This window comes from Parasteatoda tepidariorum, chromosome X1, assembly GCF_043381705.1.
Source record: "Parasteatoda tepidariorum isolate YZ-2023 chromosome X1, CAS_Ptep_4.0, whole genome shotgun sequence".
Lineage (NCBI taxonomy): Eukaryota > Metazoa > Arthropoda > Arachnida > Araneae > Theridiidae > Parasteatoda > Parasteatoda tepidariorum.
The window spans coordinates 57,024,995-57,046,371 of NC_092214.1; the positions used below are offsets into that span (position 1 = coordinate 57,024,995).

General features: G+C 28.0%; 1 protein-coding gene across 1 annotated transcript in view; it reads left to right on the forward strand.

Moving 5' to 3' along the window:
* Positions 1-10,983, forward strand: part of LOC107457475 (uncharacterized) — a 30,097-nt gene extending 19,114 nt beyond the window's left edge. The window contains exons 2-5 of the mRNA XM_016075640.3: positions 5,440-5,499; positions 6,255-6,311; positions 9,134-9,231; positions 10,730-10,983. Of these exons, the coding sequence (XP_015931126.1) occupies positions 5,440-5,499; positions 6,255-6,311; positions 9,134-9,215 (199 nt within the window). The 3' untranslated portion in view covers positions 9,216-9,231; positions 10,730-10,983. The remainder of the gene's footprint in view (positions 1-5,439; positions 5,500-6,254; positions 6,312-9,133; positions 9,232-10,729) is intronic.
* The last annotated feature ends 10,394 nt before the right edge of the window (positions 10,984-21,377 follow it).

A 21,377-nucleotide genomic window follows, 5' to 3' on the forward strand; every position in this document is an offset into this window, starting at 1 on the left:
GGAATAAATTATGAGAATCATTGCTATATAAAAATATATTATTAAAATTAATATTAATGGGTTAACGCGTAGTAAGAACAATATTTAAGTACGCGAAAAAATTGAATGTATTGCGAAATAGAATTAAGGTAACAAGCCATCGATCTCGTTGTTTTCGAAACTTTAAGCAAACCGACAACTCGTGGGTTTTGATAATCTAATAATACTATCGTTGGCATCGAAGGATATAATAAAGAAAGTAAACATTCATTTTTATAAACTTTTTGCATACGTCGGTAGATATTCACTTAATAGGTTCATAAATAAAATGAAATTTAGAATGCTTTAAATTTCTTTTATATAATACTCATTATAAAGAAAAAAATAGTTCTCATTTTACGTTTTGCCTTATTTAAAATAATATTCATAATTTGATTTAAGTGTTATTAAATGGTTGCGGTATTTTTTAACTGAATGTAGACATTTACGTAAGAGTAATATCTTCATATTTTTGTAATGAGGAGGAAAAAGTAAAATGTTTTTAACTTATTTTAATGGAATATTAAAGTGACTTTTTAAGTAGAAATAATTACTAAGCGAATGGTATTTTTAAACAGTTGTAATATAAAAAATATTATTTTGATGTGAATAATATGAACAATAATAAATGAAAATAATATGAAAATAATGTATGAAAATAATATATGAAAATAATATATGAATAGAAAAATAATAAATGAAACATGTGAAGGTCACAAAGGAAAGAATGGTTTATGTCCCTAAAAGCTGATTGGGAGAAAAACGATAACGCTCTTAAAGGAAGAGTTTTTTCATTGTATATTCCATTTTCATTGCGTAATAACTCTCGGGGAGAACCGATTTTTATCGCATTGATTTGTGAAAGCTAACACAGAGAAAAAAAATTTGACAAAATTATCACTCTGTATGGTAATGACATTTCTGGTAAAAAAATCCCCATAATTCTAGTTAAGAAAACGAAAATATATGGTATTTAAACCATTCATTTGGTAATTTTTCCATTCATATGGTGACGGTATACCGGAAATTATGGTTTTCAAAACTACAGTTTTATTACCGCACATTTAGAGCAAAATACAAGACTGGAGACTTAAATAAACCGAATAAATGGTTATGATGCCCTGCTCTAAGATATCATGATGGAACTACTAAATATTACCACAGTTACCGAAATTTATCATATATTATGAAACCATATTTTATTCTTAATTTTTCCAAAATCCTTATCAAGGTGCTTCCGCAGAATTGCCGAGCATTCCCAAAGCGCCAGAAACACCGCCAATTTTACCATATTCTGATAGTTTTTACCTTACCTCTTTTCTCAGTATAGTACTCCTCAAAATGCTACAGATGGTCATGCAATAGTTATTTTTGTGAAAATGTACATAAATAGTTCTCCCACCTTGATCTTCGCGTATGCTTTAAAAATATTCTATTATCTGATATAGAACCGAGTCTTTCATTACATTAAAGTAAAGGGCCACAATTTTCGAAATTTTTAATTTTTTTTATTTATTGTTTTTCTTGCTAATATATTGATTTTAAGAAAAGAAATTTCAGTTAATAATAAACATTATGCTGCTATGAGGGTAAAAAACTTAATCTTAGAAAAGGCCAAATAAAAGTAAACTTTTTTTCCTATTCGGATTTGGCAATTTCTGTCTGCGCAGATGGAAATGTATATTTGATGCGAATGATATTACTGTTGTAAAATTGGATAAATAGTTAAAATTATACGGATAGTTTACAATTATAAGTAATTTGCTTTAGTTATGTAGATTTTTTTCTTGGTAAACGTAAAATAATTGATCAGATTAGATTTATATTTTCCTATTTTTTAATTCGAAAGCACTCTTGAATTAGAATAAGTATTTATATCATTTTAAATTTATATGCTTTATCTAAGTCAGAAGTATTATAACTGTTAATCTTTAAAGTTGAATAATTTAAAAAAAAATGCGCTTTAAATGTTTCCTTAAAAAGTAGAATTTTTTGAAATTGCATTTAACCTAAAACATATAGAAAAAAATAAAAGGATTGATATTACGAGCTTAAAATGCTACAAATATGGCATTATATGAGTAAGAATTATTTCTAAATAATATATGAATAAAAATTCTGATAACTACTCCTGTGAATACTTTTTCTAGAAATATTTAAGCGTGATCTAAAGATTGTGAAAGTAGGCAAGTAAATTCTATTTATAAACATAAAGTTCCAAGATGCAACATTACTTATTTTAAAACTTATGGACATAGTTTAAAAATATGTCATACATTTTTTTTCTAATTATTAAAATGTGTCTAAATGATATTCGAAATTATTAGTGAATCATATATTTTAATGTGTTTTTTTTTAAATGAATACTACTGATATTTGTTTTACTAATCAGACATTGTAATTGATTGTAATTATTTCCAAGTAATATTTCAATGAAAGTTTGTATATTAGTATTAAATGGTACGAAATTAACTGGAATTTCAATGAAAAAATCTGCATTACTTTTTTTGTTTTATATGACGAAGTTGACAAATTTACAAAATGTAAAATAAATTTTTAAAAAGCCAAAACACAATCAACATTTAAATTTATGTAAGAATCAGAGAAAAATTTTCGAGCAGTAGAATTTATTCAAATGCTTGCAACATATAAACTAATTAGTGCTGAAATAAATCTAGCAAAAAATTACAACAGAACGTTTGTTATTTTCTGTCTTTGATGGTTAAGAACCATAATTTTATCCGCTCACGTTAGCCGCTTAGTTCCTTGTAGCTGGGCACAAGAGCTGTGAGCCTTAATCTGACGATCTTATCACCGCTGAATGGGGGTTTGAATCCCAGCATTGACACCACAATATTTTTTCCATTCCTTCAACACATGAGGAGTTTCCAGTGTCCCGCAATTCCCTTTTGTTGACCCTGAACTATGGGAATATGTACCTCTCATTCAGATATAGATGAAAGCACCTTTCCTATTTATCACGAAAAATGGCAGTACTATATTAGCTAATCAGGATACATTCCACGATTCATTTGACAAAACACAACTCAATCACAACTTCACTTAAAGTCCATTACATATCAAAAACCTTACATAACCCAATTCCAATGTCCAGTTAAGTTTCAATTTTACTGTTTAAAAAAACGCTAGTTGTAAATGGTTACGAAATCGTATAATTTTGTATTCAAAGTTGTTAATCGAATCTATTGTCAGTTCATAAAATTAATCGTAAACTTAACAGACCACAGCCAGTTATTATACAGTGAATTTAGAATGCAAATTTTAACAGTATACTAACTTGATCTAAATAAAATAGATTTCACGACATTTTACGTTGTTAAAAATTAAGATGTTTCATGTTTATATTATTTAAACACAAATTTGATCAACTAGTGAATGAAATGTAGGCTATATTGTACAAATTTATGTCTTGATTCTTCCAACTTGTGGATGACAAAAATGATTTAGATTTCGAAGTAATTGTCTTCTTTTCTCAAATCCACCGAGTTCTATTCTTTCAAAGACATTCTTCTTTTCTTATCTAGCACTTACAAAACATAAATGGCAACATTTAACCTGTAACGCTCTTTGGTAGAAAGTATCAAAAGGTAAAATGCTAGTTTGTCCTTGTTATTGCAGCTTTAGAAACAGCTTTAAAACAGAAGGATTTTGAGCAATATATTGAAGTTTTTCAACAAATGCATCGAAATAATTCAATAGGGAATTTCAATTTACAAAAAAAGTGCAGCAACAGAAACTAACTTGCAGTTGAATGTTGCGAGCCAAATTTTGTCCTTTTTTTCATTTTTCTGACAGTAAACTTTATTCAAAGAAAACTATTTTTGCACATATTTTTGTAGAAATATTTTTATTTCAGAGGCATTTTTTGGTATTATTGAGCGACTAACAGTTAAGTTGTAAAATATTTCTTAATCTGTGCTTTACTTTTTCTTTTGAAGTTTAAGATGCGTCTAATAATGAGCAAAAATATTTGCTGATTTTGTCCTTAGACTGTGCCACTTTGTTGTCACAAATGATGGTTGTTTCGAAAACATCATTTTATTCTGTTAGGAGTGTCACATGTTGTCAAACATTATAATGTTGAAGCTTATAGAGAAAAATCTAGTTTTCCGAAGAAGATTGTAGCAAATGGTACATTTCTGCATCATTTTATTTTCCTTCGATTGGTTTTTCATTCTTCCATTTTCGGGATAATTCGAAAATGATATGTATGTATTTCTGCCGTACAAATGTATTTCGGTAGCAATATAGTTAATTTTATCTAATTGATTATTTAGAAACAATTAAACTAGGTGTATATAATATGTTTTGTCCAAATACTCGTGAGAAAAATAAGATCGTAGGAAAAATGAATTCATAGGTGGATCCCCTCACGCAGAAAAAAACTCGGGAAAAAATATTTGTACTGAATGGTAATGACATTTCTGTAAAAAATAAAAAATGAGGATAATTGACTAAATCTTATCACATTTGCTAAATTTTATTACGTATTATGAAACTATATTTTATTTTAAATTTTACCAACATCGCTACCAAAAGGTTTCGGTAAAAATTATTGAGCTTTTCAGTGATCCTATAGAACCAGAAGCACAACCAATTTTATCATACTCTGGTAATTTATTTTCTTATACCATACTTATTTTCTCAATGCAAAAACTAAGTTACAAGCAAGAGTATTTAAAAAATAATTATTGTGAAGCGAGTATATTTCCCCAGAGGAAAAACAGGTGGCAGTAATTGTCTGACAACCGTAGTATGAATATCTAATGCCAGTGTGGAGACGCGTCAGAGTCACTGTTTTGGTAAGATGTCTAGGAAAGCAGTCTTTGTAGAAGTGTTAGAAATAATTCTTTTCCTATAGGCAAAAAACGCCTTGGCACGTTGAGTGAAGGTGTCATCTTCTTGCATGATAATGCCAGATATCACAGTACGTGTAAGACTTAATCATTGTTACAAAACTTTATAAGGCCCAGATAGGACATTCGATGACTATTTTCTGTTTCCGAAATTGAAAAAAAAGCTTATATGGAACAAGGTGTTTTCAGACAAAGCTGTAAAAAATAGTTGCCGAGAACTGGATCGATGATAAGACATGGCATATTTACCAAAGAGGGTTGAACAAGTTGGTTCTGCGCTCTGATAAATACCAGAATAGGCTTAGTGATTATGTAGGAAAGGGATCGACTAGTTGAACTTTTAATTTAATTTTGTATTTTCTGTGTAATATTAATAGTTCATTTTTTATCGCCCTTGTAACGTATTTTTGTATCCATATTTATAAATAAAGAACTTGACAAATATCCCAAATGAATAATAATAAAGATTCTCTGTGCTTTCTTTCATTCAAAAGTTTAAAATTAATAAATTAAAAATATTCTTAAAATATGCTTCTTTTTTCAGAAGCAGGTCTTTGGAAACAGAAGTAGAGAACTTAGAAGAACTGAGGCAAAAGCTTTTTGGGTAAGTACGAAATATTGTCAAATTGATTTAAATTGTAATTAAAATTGAAGTACTGATATTATACATAGTTATTAATATAACTTTCATAATAACTGTAAAAAATCCAGATTAAATTTCGGTATAAAGTACTGGCACTCTGAGTGCATCATCGTAAAATCCATTTTTACCGTAAAAAATATTACACCATAAATTTCACAGGAATATTTATTTAATAAGAGTGATTCTGTAATTTTACGGTAATTAATACTATAAAAATTACGGTATATTAAATTTTTTGTTCCGTAACATGCTCCGGTAAGAATTTATTTTACTGTAAAAAGTACTAGCACCGGTACTTTTAACTGTAATTTGATCTGAAATGTTTTACAGTGTATTACCAGCATATTTACAGAATTTTTTTTAAAATCAATATGTTAAGGTTTACTTGACTGTTTCGCCTAAAATATTTGTTGAAAAATATCTCATGAAAATATTATTTTTGAAGGAATCATTCGATTAATTTGAACTTGAAAAAAAAACTTCGTTTCATTGCTTTTATGCGTAATAATTTCATTTCAAAATCAAGTTATAAACACATCTCTCGAGTTAAATTAGAGATATGGAGAGGAATCTTTCATTTAGACATTTCTTATTAGATAGAATCCTCAAAACATCACGATATTTCATACAAATGCCCTATTTAGAAAAAAATAATTATATTAATGCTTTCCTTTAAATGTATTTTTCCTAATGAAATTTCACTTTCTGCTCCACAGGAAAATCGATACGAATGAAAATACAGAATATGAGACTTTAGATGAAAAAGATGTTAAGTAAGATATTTAATATTCTCTGCACTAGTTGAAAATATTTAGTAAATGTTATTAATATAAGAAAATTACATTTAAAAAAATGATATTAGCGTAATTGAGAGATCAAAAAATAATTTATTTCTTTGAAGTTATTTCATTAAATTTTGATATTACTTTTGAGAAAAGGTACATAAAATAGGATATAAATTTAAAGCTATAGCTATACTTTCTGAAACGGAGTTATAAGTAATGAATTATGTTTTTGTTTTTATTTTCATGCAAATATTTTTCAGTTTTATAATACTGTGCGATAACTACTCGATTAGACCATAATATAATTTTAATTTAATCACTTTACACTGTTGAACCATTAAACCATTTTAATTTACATACATTGCAACATTAAATGGATACATTACATGCATATATCATTATTTTAATTTACAACACAATAAGGTACTTTAAATATTTGATGATACTGTGGTTCAAAGTTAAACTGATTTTTCCAATATAATATTTAAAATAACATATCAAGCTTCACTAATCGCAAATAATTTTTTATGTGCCTCAATAGATATAAATTTAAAGTATGTTAAGTAAATTTATGAAACAAATTTTGTTACTAATCCAATTTATGTTATCTAAAATATTATATGCAATGGTGCATTATAACAATGATGCTTCCGACAAATCATGTTAAAGTAAAAATAATAAACTCAACCAATACTATTTCATGCAATTTGGTTCATTCGAAATGAATCCATTAAAATAATCAACAAGAATTTTGAATAAAAAAACATTCACAAAATATAATTTGTTAAACTAATTTTATTCCCTGAAGCACTTTCTTATACAGATACAAGAAATATGCAGATTTTTTTTTATATTCTTTTATCATGTCTAAATGTTTGTCAATGACATTTGAAGAAGAACAATTTTGAATAATTTATCTTCAGCTAAATTAAGATCTTCAATATTATAACGCTGTTGACACTATCGACGGAAACAATCATTAATCGTTAATATTATTTGAAATACATCAATCATATTGCACCGAGACACTTTTAACGTCAATTATGGTATCGTATGTTGTGGAAAAATTGTTAATAGCTTAAAGCACTTTACCATTCGATAAACAAGTGAAAGAGGCATTCAATGAATCTTTGTCACCTGTATATTCAAAAGACATGAATAATTTATTCAAAGGACAAAACGGTAAACAATTTTCCAGGATTGGATGCAAAATTGACATAAGTTTATTCATAATTCTACCAGAGTTTAACTAATAATAGAACTTCTATTCTGTAAGAGATATTTAAGTTGCATTGTTATGCATTTAATTAACAAATACCCACACTCAGGATACTGTTTGTTCAGAGGTGAATTTTTAGGAAATTTCTCATATTATGTAGAATATATTTGCATGACAGTATGTTTAAGTGAAATGCGCGACTAATATATTTACAAGCCTTCATTTCAATGCAAATTTTAAATCTTGGCGTTGAATTTTTATTCATTTTTCACTAAAGTGTTTGTACAAGAGACAAGAAGAGAGGATATTTTTTTGAGTCAAACTGCAATAACAATTATGAAAGAAGTTTGGAAAAGGGCTTGTAAATTATAGAATCTTTAAAAAATTATATTAAAATTTTGAAAATTATTTTGCATAAAAATTTTTTAAGCAAAATATGTATAAAATATTTAAATTAAGTACTTATTAATTTGCTTGAAATTTTTAATTTAAACTTGTTTTATTAGCATAAATAAATTCTAAGTTGACAATTACATCTTTCGGACTTTTATTGAGATTTTAAAATAAATATTTTGAGAAATACTTGGCAACATAAAGTCAATTACTATTGTAGATCACTTTCTTAAGTTTAACTAAATTTAAATTACTAAGTTCATTAAAATAAAAGTAAATTAATTTTATTTATAAACTTAATGAATTAATATTATATTTTTTAATTAAGTTATTAATGTATACTTTAATATACAGGGTGGTTCTAAAAACACAAATCAGAAATGTAAAGGCATGTAAAGGGATTCTAAATAAGCATATTTCATAAAGAAGTATGTGTGCAGAAATATCGCTTTTAGCCAATAGAGAGCACTGTTGCTTACTAATGTGCAGCAATTCATGCACCGCTGTGAATCTTGTGTTCCTGTAGGTAATCACTGTTTCGAGCAGCTGTTTTAAACTGTATTTTATTATAATTGAATTGCAAACTGTTTGAATTTGTATAAGAAGGATGATGAGAAAATGCAGCATTAAAACGCTAGCACATTAGGCAGCACTAATCATAAGCAAAAATTTTAGTTAAAAAAAGAAACTCAATGATTTATGAACACTTTACGATAGCTAACAATCAAAATGTTTAAAATCAAATGACAATCATTTACTATTTCCAACAGCTGATTGAAAGTAAGCATTATTAATATGGCAAACAAGTAAGATTAGTAGGCAACAGCACTCTCTATTAGCTTGCTTATTTACGTCCCCTTTACCTGACTTTATACAGGGTTATTCATAATTCCCTCTGGGGTTTCGAAGCGCTATAGTAAAAACACGAAGACGAATATGGCAAAAAAAACATATGAAATTATTCCGAAAGTCTTCAAGTTTTAATTTAAGCAGTTGCCGGCAGTAACATGTACCACTGAAGCCAGTTGTAATGAAGAAAAATGGCGTTTACAGGCGGAAGGAATTATGAATAACCCTGTATATTTGACATAAATTTTTGAACCATCCTGCTGACGTATTCTAAGTAACTTTTATTTAAAATAATTTTTTTTAATTTAAAATATTGTATGAAAACTTATTCTTTTGGTTTATATTTTAGTCATTTAGAGTTTCCAAGAAACTTTATTGACATTTTGAAGAAACGGATTGGAAGGCCCATCATGAGGAACTTAGATTACTAACTAGAATATCAACAAGGTATTGCATTATAAAACAATTTTTTATTTATACTTTAATGATAAATATTTGATCATTTGCCTAGATCTTGGTGTTTGATTCAGTATAGTTTCCATTTTGAATTAAAATCAATATGCATCAACAATCTAGAGTTTGTTAGATACTTTTCGAATTTTTAGGTTCCTATTATATAAAAAGAAAAGGCTCTTATCTCATTTATGCAACGGCTGAAGAAATTTACGAAAACTACTCACAGTTAGCTTAAAAAGTATAGAGCTGTAGCTCGTAACTTAATAGTTACAGAAAATATTTTACGCCATAACTGTTGACTACGAAGAGATAGGAACTAATCACGTCTCACCTTGACCAATTCATTTTAATGTTCAACACAATTGCATATTAGATAAATTATCCCAAAAAACTAAAGTGGTAAGATGTTACTTGATTAAAACTTCATTCAATTCAAAAATATGCAAATTGGAAGTAACAGTCCACTGTTATTTCCAATTTGTTACGAATGAAACGAATGAAGCAAAATAGTTCTGTCGCGTCTTTTGTTTAGAGATTCTGAAAGGGAATGGTTTGCAAGATTTTCCCTAACGTTATCGAACGTCATCCAAAAGGGAAATTTTAACCATCTCGATTCGTTTTAACAGATGGAGCCATAAAGACTTCAAAGCATTTTTGGGATATTCTTAATGAGTATATTTCCAATAATTGTTACCCATTAACAAATAATCTTTTACTTTTAATGGCTATTTGTTTTCAATCAAGAAAGTTTTCAATAACTCAAAATTAGCAAGCGAAATTTATTTAAAACTATAAATATATATATATAAATCATTCGATTAATTTGAGCNCAGAGCTTTTTATTCACTTTACTTTTTTGGGATTTTATGAACTGAAAAATTACAGTTTTCGTGAGAATGACCCATATATATATATATATATATATATATAAATAAACAATATCTTTTTTCAGAATAGTCAGCTTATAAAATTAAGAAGAAAAAATGGACTTGTAAATAAAAACATTTAAGGTACACAGCTGTTCAGAGACTGTTATGATCCTTATAACTGTGCTAAAATAAACTAGAACAACACTAGTAACTGAAAAATATATGGTAAAAATATTGACACTTATTACGAAATGGGGAATTGAGTGAGTTGGAATAATAATAAAAAACAAAAAAAAACAAAAAGAAAATAACAAATTCCAAAGTAAATTTTGCAAGACAAAGACAAAATTCCCCCCAAAAGAGGTCGAAAGCAAGAAAAAGGTATCGAAAATAGCTCCCATTTTTATTATTCAGAGAGAGTTGTTATTAAATAAACGGTATTAAATAAATAGATTTACTGACATCAATTAAACAGCTTAGCGTTATGTTGGGCAGGTTTAAATATACAAATTGTCAACTAAAACTGGAAAATGAATACATATTGGAAAATGTATTAAAAATATTACATTATTTCTTAAAAAGTGTAAAATGTGTTTGACAATGTTTATTTTATTTATTAGGTTCTAAAAGAACTTTGAAGAATATAAAAGATAAATGAAGACAAGAAAAAAGAAAATGTGTCACCTCATATTTGTAAATTTTTTTGAATTCTCAAAAAAACATCTGTTACAGATTTATTATAAGATAAGAGTGTTTTAATAAGTTATTTATTATTTATTGTAATTTATTATATATTTATTTTTGTGTCTGTTAGAGTTTCTCTGCATTTATGTTTAACGTGTTGTGTCACATGTAAATAAATGTGTTAAAATGATTTGTTTATTGTTTTTTTTCCAACTGCATATGCATAAATTTAAATACAATTTTCATAGTAATTCTAGCAAGAAAGAAAAAAAAACATTTAGAAATCAAAATACAACACTTTTGCAATAAATTATTTTAGTGAAATAAATAATACACTATTAGAAATTTCTTTGAATAAATGGGTAAATAAAAATTTTTTAAATGGTTATTTTACCATATTCAAGCAAAACAGTCAAATAACCATAACATAAAATGGTATTCGAACGCTAACTGTGAGAAAAACAGCTTATTAACTGCTTTCACCTAATATGGTTAAAAAATTAAAGTTTTATCCCACCAACTAGGCCAGCCTAATAAAGCCAATAGTTCTTGAAGCTGGGTTAATATTATAGCCGAAAGGGTCAATCTTTCAATCTCAAAAACACCACAATATTTCCTCAATTATCTTCAATACATGAAGAGTTTCCAGTGCCCTGCATTCCCTAATTTATTACCCTGGGAATTTTTAAAGTATGATACTCTCATTCACGTATAGATGGCAGCACCATAAAGCTAATAAACTACCTCAAATGTCAGGTTAAATTCTTTTTATCGCATTTTTGAAACTATACCAGGCCAGTTGTAAATGGTTTAAACACCATATAGTTTCATGATTTTTTAACCATACAAGTTAAGAGCTGTATCAATACTGTTACGGTAAAAAATGTTCGTTACCTTAAACTTTACGGGTATGAAAGACTGCCCTTTATTTTACCATAATTTTAGAATAAAAATTCTAACAGTGTAAGGTGAGTTCAAATACTATGTTATAAAGTCAGTTCAAATAGTGTGATAAATTCTAAAGTGAGCTTAAATAATCTGATAGTGAAGAGGTGTACCATGATATTTTTCATAGAATTGAAATATTTGGTAACCTTCTTAAGCTTTGTTATAGAAAGACAAATAATTAATGGTTCAGCTACTGTTGCAGACAGAAAATTATTTGTTAAAATAAATTGAATCGCAATTTATTTTTATAAATAAGTAAACCCAGAGGAAATACTGAAATAGTATAGTAGGTGGTTCAAAAATGTATTATGCGTATAATCTTGCAGATAGATATAAATAATATTAGACTTGTGACTGTCCAAGAGTCCAAGAGTCCTAGACTTGTGACTGTCCAAGAGAGAGAGACATACTGATATTTGTCTTTAAGAAATTTGATTCCAGATGACGCAAATTCAATCGAATCTTTACATCAAAGAAAACCAAGTCATGGTACATTCTCTGGTCAAAAATGCGCTTCAGTAAGATTTGATACTAATAGTAGCTACTGTTCCTCTCCCTAGATGAGAGCTTAGCTAAAACTTTATGGATCAAATATATGTATTCATCCTAAACCGAAATTACTTTTTCTCGAATTGATTATTAGTTTTCTATGACCATTCAAATTTTGTTCTTGTTTCTGGAATTTCAATGATCTGGCACAAAGAATATTAAAATGATTATTCTCTTACTATTTGTCAATATTTTTTCTTTTACTAAAACATCGAATTGAATGTAGTTCATAATAATGTGCTCTAGCATGGCGGAAATGATTTTACCCTCACTTTTATTTTTTTCTTGCTTTTAAACATATACCAGGGATTTTCTTAGCAAGCAGAAAGAACAGACAAATCCAAGCTGTTTTTAATTACTCTCTTGTATATGAAATCATTTTTGGTTGGTGTTTTATTTTTTTTGCTGAAATGAATTGCTTGCTTGAAGCAGATTCCATCTTTATTATGATTTACTAACTCCTAACTTTTTTCAATAAGATTGTACAAGAAGTGTTTGAGTTCTACGATGTTCTAAATTTGTTAGTCAAAGAAATTGGCACATGGTCTGGAGAAAGTTAGTCACCTCTCCTTCACAGCTTATTTACTTACTGCTTACTGCTAAACGTTTAGTTTGAAAAGAATAAGATAAAACTTGAGAAATGAAAATTGAAAAAATAATTAAAGAAAAGTAGGATAATTTTGCGTTCGAAAAATAATCAAGAACTATATTTTTACACAGGGTTTTGATGAAGGAATTATTTATATGCATTTATAATTGATATTAAGCTATTTAAATGATGAAGCAAAGTGCAAAATAAAACAAAAAATGCAAATTTAAACAATCAAGCAAAAAAGGAAAATAAAAAACAAGAAAATACTGAATAAAACATAAAAAAGTAAGATTTAAAGTGAGTAGTGAATTCGAATGTGTTTGAACTTAGCGGCATCATTAATAATTATTCAAAATAATTTCGTAACAAGTTTTCTGGATTACAAAATATGAAAAAAGAAGTGTAAATAGAGTTTGAGGAGATCTTTTTATGGAGAGTTCTTATTGAAGTTCAAAAGCGCGTTGGATTTGTTAGTTACCTTTGATTGGATCAAACTGGATGTGCGCAAGGTAATATTACACTGGATAATTCAAAGTTTATAATTAATAAGGGTGCATTTTAATTATAAAACTTTTTATATTGAGGATTTTAGAGAAATTATTAACTTTTAATGAAGAATAATTTTTTAGTTTGTAAAAGAAATTCTTTATTAAGTATTAGGAGATTTTTAGTCATATAGTTGCCACAACTGGATTGCTACAACAACATGGTAAAAATATAAATTTAGTTAACAAAGAATTTTTAAGTAAAACTATTATACTTTATTAACTTAATACTTATAATACTTTGTTAACTTATACTTATAGTTAACTTAACGATTTAATACAGAATAAATTGCATTAGTTGGATATCAGCTATTTCTTAGAAAATTTTTGAAAGAGTTCATTTATTTGTTTTATCTATAAATAAACATTACAACAATTTCGTTTAATTCTATTCACTTGGTTAAAAATGTTATTTAAATAATGGTTTTAAGAATATTAGAATTCCATGTCATTAGTTTATTTATATTAAATATAAATCAACAATGCAGATATTTTCTTCTTTTTAAATATTGAAATCTAAAAAATTAAAATAATATTATCATCTTGATTGCGAAACAACATTAATAAAATATTTAACAAAATTGCATAATTTTGAAAATGAAAGATAATTAAATCATAAATAAATCTAAAATCAAATTTAATATTAAGAGTAATAATGTAAAAATAAGTTAACTAATAGTGATTAATAATTAGATCCTTGTGGCATTCCATCAATTCGAAAAAAATACCCCCTTCATTGTAAAAATAATTATTAAAAAGATAAAAATTCGTTAGAATTTCCCAATAATCAAAATCACAATAACTTAAAAGAATATATTTTAGCTTAGAAATGGGCATGCTATTAAGAGCATACTTGGAAATTAAAAGTCACCATAGAATTAATTTTATAACGTTTAATAAAATCTAATATAGGTTGATTATTAGTGATAATTCAAGAAAAAACCTCTTTAATATTGTTAATAATTTTATTTAAGTAGCTAGAGAAAATGTTGCCCGGTTTAATTAGGTAAGAATTAGTAAAATTCCCAAAAGTGATTGCTCCAAATTTAATTGGAGTTTCACGAAATTTTGGACAGATTATTAGGTATGGAAATTATATATTATTAGTTTCAATTTTTAATCTTTCATATAAAGCTAAATTTTTTTTTAATAATAGTATTATTATTTAAATTACTAGGGTAAAATTATTAAACTATTATTTTACAGTGTAGGAATTTTTCCAGAAGATTGCAAAATTATTATTAACTTTGTCTATGGGGGTAATTAAGTTTTTTTTTGTAGTTGCTTAATTGATGGAACAATTTTGGAAAAACTTGTTGACTTGAGATCAGTAAACAATTAAAATCGATGTTCAATGGGTGCACATTGAATTTTTTAAAAGTTTACTGATATAAAAAGTAATGTAAATTAATAGAACATACGAAAAAAGTAATAAGTGATTCGTATAAAATAATTTCCTTATCTTTCAATATTGATTTAAACATTGTATTTTATAAAAAAGAGAAAATATCTCAAAATGTTTTCCATCTGAAACGTCAGATGTCTGTGTGGAACTTAACTCTTCTTTTCTCATTTTTCAGGGGATTGTGGAATGAGGTAGAATCTTAAAGAATCTCATTTTTTAAAAAAAGGAATTACACACTAAAAGAAATCTCTCAGAAAAATGATTAAATAACAATTTATTAAATTGTTATTTCACCATATTCAAACAAAGCAGTCAAATAATCACAAATAAGATGGTATTCAAACTGTTTACTGTAAGAGAAAAACAGTTTATTTACTGCTTTCACCTAATACGGTTAAATAACCCGAATTTTATGGCACCGACTAAACACACCTAATGAAGTACTTAGTTCCTCGCAGCTGGGTACATATTATAGTCCAGAGGGCTAATTTGCTAATTTCACGATCGACAGAACGAGGGTCCGAGTCCCTGCGTTCTCACTACACGATTTCCCTTCAACATATGAAGAGTTTCCAGTGCACTCCTCAAGTTGTTACCCTGGATTATTGGAATACGATACTCTCATTCTCGTATAGATGGCAGCACTATAAAACTGCTTAAAACAAAATGGGCTAGTATTTCTCTCATCTTATGAAAGGTGATACAACTAGATGAATTAATTAAACCTCTTTTCATAGTTCATTTTATAAAATACAACTCAACCACATACTAACTCATTACCAAATGATAAAACCATAAAGTTTTGTATTCATGGTTTTTTAATCATAATAGTTGTAATTGGTTTCAAAACCGTAAAGCTAAAAAATGTTCTTTACCGTAAACTTTACTGCTGATTGGATGAACAGACGGTTTTAATAATACCGTAATTTTAGAATAAAAATTCTGACACTGTAGCTCTAAATAAGAAAAATTATAGCTCCAAAAATTACCTCGAAAAATATCGAAATAGAACTAAAAATAGCTACTCAATAATTAGGATTTTTATTTGTCTTAAATGACATGCCTATAAAATGTAATATCAGGCAATATTACATGAATATAATATTTTAAAGAATAAATAATAATTGAAAAAATTAGTAAATGAACTAAATTATGATCTTAGTTGGTATTTACATAAAATTTAGAAATAACAGTATGCAAGTAAATAATTTTGGTAGAATAAAAAGAAACACTGATTTTTCAATTGTACGTTTGAAATTTATAGTGGCGTGCAACGTCTGCTGGCTGTTATAGTGACGCCCAATTTTATTACAGTAAAAAAACAAAAATTATCTATCTAATAAAACAGTTTTATACTTTGTTTTATATTTTCAATTCTGCACTGATTTTAAAATGTATATGTATCTTCTTAAGGTTAAAAGCATAAACAACTAAAAGCTAAAAAAAGCTACATAAAATTGGCGAGCGATTTTTGTATGCAACTATATTTCAAAAAATTTAAAATCAACTATACTGTATATCTGTTTTAAAATAAACCTAAAATACTACAAAGTCTCATGTTTTACGTTACTGTTTTATCTCTGAGTACCTTTGGATTGCTTGACTCTGTGAGTTTCTTCTACTTACTCACCCATATATGTTATTTGTATTTTATTGCATAAAATGTATTTTATTCGATTTATCTATTATTTATTTTTGATTTTGGGTTATAAATAAAATTCTTTTTTATTTAAGTTTAATTTTTGGTGTTTAATAATTGAAGCACTTACAACTATTCTAAATCTAAATAAATGTATAATATATTTATATTATGGAATGGAGGAAATATTTTTGATCATTAGTGAAAGGAATTTATGACACAAAAAACTTAATGTGATATATTTTTTCCACACAAATGTATCTGAAATTAGTTCTTGAAAAAAAAACTGAAAATTCTCTACTCATATAACACTGAAAAAAAAGTACTGTCAAAACCACCAGAATATAGTAAAATTTACCGTGTTTTTGGTTCTATGGAAACAGCAAAAAGACGGTAACTCTTACTGACGAACATAGGTAACGATTTTGGCAAAATTTACAATAAAATATTGTTTTATTATTTGCGTTAAAGTTTGGTAAATGTTATAAAATTTGGTAATTTAATCATGATACCTTAGAGCATGGTATAAAAATAACTTTTAATTAAAATTATTAATAATAATTAAAATTATTATTTTTCAGTTAAATTTACTTCTCAGTTTTATATTTGCTACTAAATGTGTGGTAATAAGAGCCATAATTTTGAAAACTAGAATTTCCAGTAAATAGTTACCATATGAACGGGGAAATTAAAAAAATGAATGGTTTTAATATCGTATATTAACCAATGATATTAACCAATATTATTGTTTTCTTTACCAGAAATGTCAGTTTACCACAAAACCGTGCAGTACAGTAATTTTACAGAAATTTTACAGTAATATACAGAATTTTTTTCACCGTGCAGTAGGTCTTCAAGTTTAAATATTAAATATAGAAATATTTAATTTTAAGTATTTCAAATTATTAAAACTTTTTTAAATTAGAAGTGTTTAAAAGTAAACGAAATTTTATAGACAAATATATACGTACATTTATGTATATATATAAACTATCACATACTATGATATATAATGTACTACATGCGCAGCTACTTAAGTTTTTGAATGCAGTCATGAGAATTCTTTCCAAATATTATTCTTATCTCTTTTTAGAGAGTATGAAGCTTACAAAGAATCAATTCCATTGCCTTGCAATAGAAAAAACAGGTATATATGAATAATATTTGCTTTAGCAAAATGTTTTCGTCATTGAAAATGCGTTGAGCTTTTTGCTATATTTTTTTAGCTGATAGAAAAATAATATAAAACATTTTATGCGTATAATACAATGAAGTATGTTTAAATTTTTATTTATTTTAAGAGCATACGATTTTTTAATAATACTAGTGGTCAGAAAGAAAAAAAACTTTTAAAAAAAATATTTATAATTTCTGGAGAATATTCCGCTGAAAAAATTCAAGAGCTATTGAATTTGGGAACACCACGAGTTCTTATTTTAATTAGTTTTAGATTTTTATCTTAATTAAATTGGTCTTATAAGTACATGCATATTTTGTATTTGCTTGTTATATTATGACAACTATTGATAGATTTAAAACCCTTACTATTCTGACTGAAGCATTTTTTGGATTTAAATCTCACAACTTTTATTTGTGCCATTGTGTGCCCATATTGATTTATTTTCAAGGAAAATTTCATGGTTTTCTTCTTATATAATGCTAATAAATTGGTTATGTGAAAAGCTTCCTTGTCTTTTAAATGGTCTTAGAAGCGAGGTTGTACGAGGTTGAAGATTTGAGAAGAGTAGAGGTCTGTTATGGATTGACAGAAGTAAAACAACTGTACGCGTGACAAACTTAATCTTCAAGTTCGACCGTTAGTAATTTTTTGGCATATCAAATAATATGAAACAGTTCCCATTAATATTCAAGAGAATACAATAAAAAAGGGATTCAGTTGATAAAAGTAGTACTACACTATCAGAATTTTCTTTCCAAAATTATGGGGAAATAATCGGCAGCTGCCTGCCCATCCAATCAGCAACTGTAAGGTTTACGGTAAAGAACATTTTTTACTTTTACGGCTACGATACCGTTAACAACTTCAATGATTAAAAATTCATGAAAACAAAACTATACGGCCTTTTAACCATTTATAACTATCGTGGTTTCAAAACTGTAAAAGAGAATTTTAATTGGACATAGTTAAACAGCCTTATGATGCTGCCATCCAAGCGTGAATGAGGGTATTGTGAAGTGCAGTACACTGGAAGCTCTTCATGGGTTGAAGGGAATGGGGGAAATGTTGTGGGTCAATGGCGGGACTCGATTCCCCGTTCTATCTATCAGATTAGTTCTCTCGGCTAAGACATGTACCCATCTGCAAGGAACTAAATGACTTCATTAAGGTGACCTAGCTGTTGCGATGAAATTTTTGTTGTTTTAACGCATTAAGTGAAAGCAGTTAATAAAGTTTTTTCTTCAGAGTTGACAGTTTGAATACCATATTTTTTATGGTCATTTGACTGTTTTGTTAGATTATGGTAAAATGACAATTAAATAAATGTTATTTAACTCTTTTTTATATAAATTTCTAACAGTGCACAACGGTTATCATATATAAGGGAGGAATCACAAAAATGACCCTTACTCAAAAAGTTACGGGAGTTTAATGAAACTGGAACATATTATAGTGGACATATTAATGTATAAAATAACATAAAAAGTATTAACGAGACAATTATGGTGTTACATAGAAATTAGTATACGTATGAAATGAATAAATCAGGCGTGTCAGTTTGGAATAGAAAAAGTATCTTCAGTATGGAGTATGCCCTCCTCCAGCAGCAATACAGCACATGCAGAGATGCTTTCAATTATGCGGTCTATCAGTTCTGTTGGAAGTGCGAGCCATTATTCCTGCAAAGCAATCGTAAGCGTAGCAAGGACTAGAAGAGGAAGATTGAGAGCAGATAGACGTCTTTCTAAAACATCCCAAACATGCTCGATAGGATTTAAGTCCGGTGATTGAGCAGGCCACTCCATGTGCTGAATTATTTGTTGCTGAATATAATCATCAATGTTGTGTCATTGTCCTGTTGCACGAGATTATCATGTATTGTGCCAACATAAGGGAGCACACGCATATTGAGGAAGTCATATCAATACCCTTGAGCATTCACAGTTCCACGTGTAAGGACAGTCCACCAAAAAAGATACCACTTGACGCACAGGTACAACCTCCTTTATATGCATCTCTTTTATGGATGTCTGATGGAGGATACAAGGTTCCAGGTTCTCTCTGAATGAAACGAGACCTATTATAGCTATGGAGGCTAAATCTGAATTCTCCTGTGAAGAGAGTGGAAGGTTCTCGTGGTCTTCCTCTCCATGTAACGCAAATGCGAGTTAGTTCCATCATAAAGTTGTCCATGAAGGCAAATATCTCCCAATGCTTGATCCGGGAGTTCTCTTGTCTTTTGGATTGGATTCAAAATTAAAAGGCTACGGAGTTGAACACGAGTAATCGTAAACCCGAAAATTGGGTCTGCTGTTCAACAACGGTTGTAAAAAAAAAGTTAGTGTAGTCGGGATAGTCTGGTCGGTAGGGCGCTGGGCTTATGTTCAAGAGTTCGTGGGTTCGATCCCCACCGGAAGAAGACTCACCGTGTAGTAAATGGTGACTGATGCGCGCTAAATCTGTCGAGTCGTAAAGTCCTCCATGTTCCCTTAACAAATCCAAACCTCTGGGGGTACTGATCCAGGAGTTTTCTTGTCTTCTGGATTGGTTCAAAATTCAAGCGTACGGAGTTGAACATTAGTAGTCGTAAACCCACAAATTGGGTCAGCTGTTCAACGACGGATATAAAATAAAATAAAAAGTTAGTGTAGAGTAGCTAGCAGCTTTAAATTAAGATTTATGGGAGCTAGAAACTAAAATTAAAAAATTTCATCGGAAAGTAAATTATTATTATTTCATTTATTTTATTTTCTATTTTTCGTATTTGATAAGTGCTAAAAATTAAGATAGTGTATTGAACTTTTAATTGTGTTCTATTTAATGGCATGGTTAGTCAATCTGAATAGCTAACCACAAACACTTTTACGGGCCATTTTTTTTAATGTATTGTATCTTGGGACTAAATTTTTAAAACGGGAATGAGTGGAATCTTGCGCTTGTTAAATTGTTTTAACCCTCATTGACAGGGTCTTCATTGCATCAGATGCAAACATTCAAGTTCCCTGTGAATTTCACTGCATATGGACTAATCTGATAGATAAAGAAGCCTTTTTAATTTTTTTGATATTATTTTTCTTGCATTAGCCTTTTCAATGTTTCATATTTCATATCCATCAAATAAGATTTATTTACTGTACTTTGTTTATTTTTCATTTAGTACAATATCATGCATCCAAAGGTACTACACCTTGCATCCCAAGGTTGCAGCACGGTGTGGTACATTGGCATGTTTGCATGCTTTTTAAGGGTGTAAAAACAATTTATTACTCTCTTATGAAATAACATCTTTTTAACTCTAAAGTGTTAATAGATTCATTAAGTTATAAGCAATAAGATGTTACTTACATTTCTACCGTAATCTTAACCCAAGTAAAAATAAAAATATTTGTTTTCAAATTGTCCCAACGTATATCGCCTTACCTTATAAAAATAATGTATATAATTCGGAAGCCACACTATTCCAGTTGTATTTAAAGGTGATTTAAGTAGATACGACATTTTTAACAGAATTGAAGACTTTTTTTAAAGTTATTTTCCACATAACTCAACTTCCTACAAAAATTATATCTAGCATTGCTGTGCACTCAATCTAATATAATTTTTTCTTTAAAGACAAAAAGAAGCATTCTTTAAGCACCTAAAATAATATTTATCTTTTTTTTTGTTCTTTGCACCTTTTTTTCTATTTTGCCTTTTATCAGACTCAGTTTAAAATACCATTATTTC